The sequence below is a fragment of the Dufourea novaeangliae genome, unplaced genomic scaffold, assembly GCF_001272555.1.
Source record: "Dufourea novaeangliae isolate 0120121106 unplaced genomic scaffold, ASM127255v1 scaffold193, whole genome shotgun sequence".
Lineage (NCBI taxonomy): Eukaryota > Metazoa > Arthropoda > Insecta > Hymenoptera > Halictidae > Dufourea > Dufourea novaeangliae.
Genome location: NW_015374074.1, coordinates 148,987 through 156,795, shown reverse-complemented (window position 1 = coordinate 156,795; position 7,809 = coordinate 148,987). Strand labels below are relative to the sequence as shown.

The following is a 7,809-nucleotide window of genomic DNA, read 5'->3' as shown; positions in this document are numbered from 1 at the left end:
CCGCGCCGGCAGGTCGCCAGGTTGGGCGCCCATACGGGAGACCCGTAGAGCGCCATCGCCCGCACCACACCCGTGTAAAGGCGGCGGACCCTCTCCCCCGGACCCCCGAGGTTGCGCAAAAGACCACCCAGTAGGGTCGTCACGCCCTCGATCCGGGGGACGAGGCGGCCGAAGTGGCCCTCCCATCTCCACCGGCCGTCCAGGTCAAGGCCGAGGTACTTCAGCCTCTCCCCGACCCGGACGGCCGCATCCCCGACCCGAATCCAGGGCTATGGTCAAGGCCGAGGTACTTCAACCTCTCCCCGACCCGGACGGCCGTATCCCCGACCCGAATCCAGGGCTGGGGCGCTCCCCGCGACAGAGGCAGTCCATCTGGCCAACGTGGCCACCGCCACCTCGACCAGACGGCTGACCCTGGTTACGTCCCTCTCCAGCTCGATGACGAGCGTGTCGTCGGCGTAGCACACGACACGCACACCGGGGGGCGGGGGGGGGGGTACCTCGACCAGACGGCTGACCCTGGTTACGTCCCTCCCCAGCCCGATGACGAGCGTGTCGTCGGTGTAGCACACGACACGCACACCGGGGGTTGGGGCCCGCTCAGCGCCGAGTCGAACCCCAGGTTCCACAGCAGTGGGCCCAACATGGACCCCTGGGGAACTCCTCGGCAGACCCTCCGGCTCACGAGAGCACCCCCTTGACAGGGGTACTCTATCGACCGGTCCGTCAGGTAGTCCCGTAGGACGGCCCGCAGATACGAGGGCACTCCGTGGTCTCGAAGCGCCCCGCGTATCGCATCCCAGCGGAGGGTGTTGAACGCGTTGGATATGACCAGTGACATAGCCAACGTCACCCCCCCACCCCGGGAGACCGCCAGATCCGCGAGGACACGGACATGGTCGACGGCGTCTAGCGTCGACCGGCCCTCGCGGAAACCGTACTGGCAGTCTGCCAGCCCGGAACCACCGACGGACAGCCACCTCGAGAGACGGGCAGCGAGCACACGCTCGAACAGCTTGCCCGCCTCGTCGAGGAGGCATATCGGCCGATAAGCCGAAGGGTCACCCGCGCGCTTTCCCTTTTTTGGGTCAGCCTCGCCCGCTTCCACAGGAGCGGGACCCGCCCCGACATCAGGCAGCCGTCCAGCAGCTGCCCGAAGAACACTGTTTTCCTATAACAACGTATGAGGAGCTTATAAAGAACAGACGTATATAGGGTGTTTGACAACTAGTGGGAAAAAATTTAAGGGGTGATTCTTTGACGCAAAATAAGACGAAAATCAAGAATAACGAATTTGCGAAAAATGCTTCGTTTGTTAGTTATAAGCGTTTAAAAATTGACCCAAATCATGGCAATCCGCGCGCACGGAGTGTAAGCGGATCACGGCTCATCAGAGGCGTACAGTCACTTTAAAGACTCAACGGCGTGCAGGAAAAGTCGATAGAGCAGTTTCACTTACCCTGCGATGCAGGTGGATTCGACTCAAATACCGCGAGCACAAGTTATCGACATCTTCTACGGGGTAACAGCTAACACAGCTAATAACAGCTGTTCTACCGACTTTTCCTGCACGTCGTTGAGTCTTTAAAATGACTGCACGCCCCTGATGAGCCGTGATCCGCTGACACTCCGTGCGCGCGGATTGCCATGATTTGGGTCAATTTTTAAACGCTTATAACTAACAAACAAAGTATTTTTCGCAATTTCTTTATTCTTGATTTTCGTCTTATTTTGCCTCAAAGAATCGCTCCTTAAATTTTTTCCCAGTAGTTGTCGAGCACCCTGTATACAGGAGAGTTGCTGAGGACACATTTCCCGGGATTCTCCCTTAATCCCCATCAGAGGTAGACACGGGGGCGATACAGGAGACAGGGGCACATTGGGCACTGACCAATGTGATAGTATCGCCACACAAACTACGGGACGCTATTGGATCGTTCAGCCCCTATAAGGCACCAGGACCGGACGGAATATATCCAATAGTCCTAAAGAAAATGTTCCCTATGGGGGAGCAATCTTTCTTAAAGCTTATCAGGGCCTCCTTCGCTACTGGTCTCGTACCAGAGGAATGTACGGCAACGAAGGTAATATTCCTTCCTAAACCAGGGAAGTCAGACTATTCCACACCTAAGGCTTTTAGGCCCATTAGTCTGACTTCATTCACGCTAAAAACGGCGGAGAAACTAATGGATCGATATATCAAAGAATATGTCTTTCCGATCACACCACAACACGATAAGCAACACGCTTTTCGAACAGGACACTGGGTCGAAACAGCATTGCACAATGTAACATTGGCAATCGAGAAGGCGCTGAAAGTAAAGCACTACATCTAAAGCACTATATCCGAGCATTCACCCGAGACTAAAGATGTGGATAACCAACATGCTGACCAAAAGAAGGTTAGTGGCAACCAGAGGGGGCCATTCGGTTTCAGGTTACGTGAACAGAGGATGCCCGCAAGGTGGGATATTATCCCCACTGCTGTGGTGCCTGGCGGTGAACTCACTGTTACACGCGCTAGAAGGTTGTGGAGTAACCATATCAGCATACGCGGACGACGTAGTGTTTCTGGCTACCAGCGGCGATATCCAGGAGGCTTACGATAAAGCACAGGAGGCATTGGAGATCCTGAAGATATGGTGCGATAGTACGGGCCTATCGGTCAACCCGGACAAGTTGGAAGTGGTGCGCTTTACAAAGCGTATAAAGATACCGGCAACAGAACCTCTGATATACGAAGGTAAAGATCTAAAATTAGTAGACGAAGTGAAATTTCTAGGAGTCCTATTCACTAAGAAGCTACTATGGAGAAGGCACGTGTTCAACAAAGTAACGTGCGGAAAAAACAACTTGTATATGGTGAGTAGAGCAATAGGCGGAACATGGGGTTTCTCCCCCCGCATCACAAACTGGATCTATAAATCCATAGTGGTGCCAAGGGTGACGCATGGGGCCATTGCCTGGTGGCAGGCGGCAAAAATGACCACTGTGAGAAATAAACTAAATAGTCTCCAGGGGCTAGCACTCAGAAGAGCCCTGGGTTCGTTAAGTACCACTCTATTGAGAGCAATGGAGGTACTAACGAACACAACTCCGTTGGACACGGTAATCGTAGACATTGCAGTTAGAACGGCGCACAGGCTGAAATGCTGGAATAGCTGGACGGGAAACAGCTATGGATACGCATCGATAATTCAAAGCGAAGCGGACGTGGAGATGAACAACTGGATAAGCATGGACCAAGACAGATGCGCCCCTAGCATGGTGCCGCAGCAACTTTTTCAGGTAATAATTCCTACCAGGGAACAATGGAGAGAAAATGAGGTACTTACGGGGGATCATATCGATTGGTACACCGACGGATCGGGTAGGAACGATCTGGCAGGAGCCGGATGGACGAACGGGACCACGGAAAGACATTACGCGAGCCTGGGGAGGAACGTAACAGTCTTCCAGGCGGAGGCATACGCGATAATAAAGTGCGTGCAACTACTCATGGACAAAGGTACGAAACAAAAAGTAATACGTATCTTTACGGACAGCCAGGCGGTGTTGCTGAGCGTACAAAGGCTCATGCACACATCAGTGACGGCCAAGAGATGCAAGGAGCACCTCAACGAACTGGCATCCAGGGGCAACAAGGTGATGCTGTGCTGGGTGCCAGGTCATAAAGGCATTTCAGGGAACGAGCTAGCGGATAAGCTGGCGAATTTGGGATCAAGAAGAGCCCCGCCGGAGGGAGTACCCAGACAGGTGCCGCTAGCGGAAGCGGTATTCGCCCTCAGTAGGAGAAAATGGCGCGAGGGCCAGAGAAAAAGGAAGTGGGACTCGGCAGAGGGATGCAGAGTGGCAAAGAAGCTGATTGGACCGGACCCAATCTACAAGAACTGGAGGGAACTGATGGACCTTCCACGCGAGGACACGAGAAGAGTGGCGGGACTCCTGACGGGACACGCCATTCTCATCATCACCATTTGGCGCGGATGGGAGAACTACACGAGGAGCGATGTGAATTCTGCGACGAGGACATGGCCGAATCGGCAGAGCATATACTGATGCAATGCACAGGGCTGATGGAGACTCGCTTCAAGAAGCTCCGCAAAGCGATCTTGGACGAGGAGGATGTACCCCAGCTGTCGATAAAGGGAATCCAGGAATTCGCACAGGAGGTGGACAGGATCCGACCAAGGGAAGAAGAGGAGGAGGAGGAGGAAGTTTGGTTCTGGGGGGGAAGCTAATGTTTCCTCTTTTAATCCATTGCAGGTAACAGATAAGATATATAAGATAAATACGAAGGATGCTAAGGACAAATAATAATGGACACAGAGCGAACGAACGAATGAACGGAACGATAAGACGGGCAATACGCTATCGGCGCACAAACGAAGGATGGAAGGATGCTGAATGTTACGACAATTATAGAAACTATGTAGCGACGCGACAGCTAGGATGTAAAAATAAAATAAAAATATACAAATAAAACATGAATAGCGTGCGTTGAGTTGGTAGAGAACCCAAAAAGGGGGGAAACGATAGTTATAAGCGTAGGGAAGGTGGGGAGAAAAGGGAGGGGGGTTAAAAACGGGGGCAAGAAGGAGGGAGGCAAGCTCGGGTAGGTGTTGGGGAGTTCAATGATGAAAGGAGGAACGAAAAGAATAGAGGGGGGAGGCTTCACACTCCCTAGATTCCACAACCAATACAATTCAGGGGAGGATAAGGAATAGAGGGGGCCGGTAGGAGTTTAAGTAGGAACACGTGTCAAAGCCGCGCTTAGGATATACTTAGAAAAATAAGATACCGGGAAGTAGCGACCACGGGAGCCTGACTTCGCAAGAAGGAAGCACGATAGGGATACGTAGTGGGAATAGAAAGAGTGGGGCTAATGTTTGCCCCAAAGCTCGATCTATGAAGACCATACGTGAAGAGGGAGGGTGCAGGATGGGAGACATCGGTGGCTCCCATCCAGACACAAAGCTCCCTCTCAGTCCCCCCCCCCACCCGGCCCCGTGAGGTCAACCGGACCACTTACCGGGAACTCTCAAGGGTGAAGGGATAGGATGCTCCAGGTTCTCTGGTAAAAGATAGGGCAGAAACGCGGATCCAACCCGAGTAGGAGGTGCGACGGGATACGAGTCGGGAGGGGAGCGAGCAAAGGGGCGGAAGTCGCCCACTGACACGCTCCCCGAAGACTACTCGTGAAGAGGCGGCACGGGGGACAAGGCAGATGGGGAACCCTGTCAACTCCAGCCGCAATTTGCCTCTCAGTCCCCTCCGTGACTCTAGGACGACGGAAAACTCTTTCTCATAAGAGCCAGTACCCTCCACGGGAAGTCACGGCGACAAAGCACAGGATCCGCGGAGAACAACGGACCGGGTGGGTTCCGGGAGGTAGCCCGGGGGCGGTGAGGGCCCGGAACCCGAGGACCGTCCGTGAAGGGGGTAGGCAGAGGTACTCGTCCACGGACGGAATATCCGATGCAAGATTCCCCCTTCGTTCTCGAGTTAGAATAAGATAGGAGTCGGGGAGTCCGATCGCGGACGTCGGTACGGGCCTGCGTACACCGAACGCATACACAAACACCGGCCCGTGACGACGTTCCGTGGGCAAAGGACACCGATACCGGACAACCTACGGGATAGCGGTTAAAGACGCACGGTCGCACACTGGACCTTGGTGGACCTCTGAACGGACACCATAGGAACAGAGACAGGACGCCAAACACCAGGATCGCTCAATCGGGCCCGAGGGAAGGTGGGTTCAGGCCTGGTCGTCCCGCTTGATTAGTTTTCACGCGACGGGGCCCGATTGCGATGCCGGACAGCGGGGCGTATACTGGCACACCGAGTCTCGGAGGCATGAAGAGCATGACTTTGCGAGACATCGGCCCAACGAGCCCCACGGACATCGTAATCTGGAAGGCAGTTCTTTATGAACGAAGCGCCAGACGTATAGTATGGCATTACTAAAAACAGGCCCCACGTGCCGGTAAAACACCGCGACCCTGGAACACATATGTCGACGGGTCGCAGGGGGCGTTTGGCACACGCTGCAACGATCCGTGGTACGCCGGAGAGAGAGAGCGTCGATCAGTAGGGACGGGTGCGCTCTTCGACCCAGAACGCGAACGGCGGTCCCTGATGAAGCTGATATTTACTCCTCGGAGAATTTTCGGCGAAGTCCGGTGGGCTGCCGTCTCGCGTCGCATTCCTTGCAGACTCTAGGGTGGGGGGAGGGCGCGACCTACTCTATCTCGTTTTCCCTTCTATTAAACTCACATACCCAGCTATAGATTAGACTAGATTCACATGGCGGTGGATTCATTTATGGTCCACGGCGGCTCCCAGGGGAGGTGATCGCCGAACCCGACCACGTCTCACCTTGAGGTCGGCTAGAACGGCCTCCCCATGTATCGCTTTTGGAGTCCCGGGACTCCCTTCTTGTCCTTGAAGGGGGGTGGTAATTTGCGAAGGGTACCAGAGGAGGGGGGGCTCCTGAATTATTCGGGACATAGGCAGGTAACTCACTAGGGGGTTGAAACAGGCGACACAGCTCTCTCTCGACGATGGAACGTACGCAAGCACGATGATTCCACCCCTGGTACAGACTCGGTCTGTGGGTGAAGCAAAGAGTGAGCCGGTACTCACTTTGGAGACAAAGGATCGGTTGCCCCGACGACCATACTCCTTTAGCTAATTTCTCAGGTAGGGATGGGACGATCCTAGTGACTCTCCGCCCCCCGGGCGAGTACTTCCTCGCCTCCATGTGGCCCGGGCCTAAAAAAGTTGGTCGGGTTGGAAAACCGGGGGAAACAGTCTCCCCGGGTAATGCCCACCGCAGTCCTATTGCAGGGCTGTGTGAAAGCTACCGGCGGTTTGAGCCACAGCTGCGGCCTTGGGGGAGAAATCGCACTTCCCCTCCCCCGGGAGAAGCGAGGATAAACTAAACTAAACTAAACTAACCCTGTATACAGAATGTCTCAGCTAACTTGATCACCTGGAATAATGAATTTACGGTACACTTTTTGAAAATTGTGAGGTGTGGAAGTTAAATGGCATCAAGGGGTACATCTTATAAGGTAGATACTTTTTTCGTGGGTGGAGGCATTTCAGAGATTTCAAAATCACCTAGATTTTTTAAACGGAATTACCTATTTTTTGTACCATAGTTCGATTAAGTATCAAATGTGTTGACCTTCATACGTCTTAAACCTAATAGATAACGAGATATTTCGCAAAATAATTTTTAATACATACTTACTATCCGGAACCTATATGTGCTCGAACTGATGCCAATGTCAATTCAACGATTTCAATACAGTGATTATTTTGTAAATAGCTCGTTAGTTATTAGGTTTAGGACGTATGAAGGTCCTTTTTACTGAGAATTTTATACTGTATCGATCTTTGGCAACAAAAAGAGGTTATTCCGTTAAAAAAAATCAAGCTGACCTTAAAATCTTTGAAATGTCTCCACCCACAAAAAATGCACCTACCATATAAAATATGTCTTGATGACATTAAAGTTCCTAGCCTTAAAATTTTCATAAAGTGTACCATTAAATCATTATTCGAGGTGATCAAGATAGTTGAGACACCCTGTTATGTTATGTTATGTTATGTTATGCTCCCGTAGACGGCGCCGCGACCCGGCGGTGGAGGCCCTGCTGTACGAGGGCTACCGCCGGGCGAGGGCTGAGTTGCAGGTGGCCATCAGGAGGGCCAAGGCGGGAGCGTGGGACGAGCTCCTCGGGACTCTCGACGGTGACCCATGGGGGCGCCCCTACCGCATCGTCTTAGGGCGACTGC

At 53.1% G+C, this 7,809-nt stretch overlaps 1 protein-coding gene across 1 annotated transcript; it reads left to right on the top strand.

The window, feature by feature from the left end:
- Positions 1 to 2,370: 2,370 nt before the first annotated feature.
- On the top strand, positions 2,371 to 4,059 carry LOC107190468. Its single transcript, XM_015579273.1, has one exon. The coding sequence runs from the start codon at positions 2,371 to 2,373 to the stop codon at positions 4,057 to 4,059; it is 1,689 nt and encodes a 562-aa protein (XP_015434759.1).
- Positions 4,060 to 7,809: the final 3,750 nt, after the last annotated feature.

Coding starts and splice junctions, on each gene's coding strand:
- LOC107190468 (XM_015579273.1), top strand. CDS start 2,371: ATGTGGATAACCAACATGCTGACCAAAAGAAGGTTAGTGGCAACCAGA.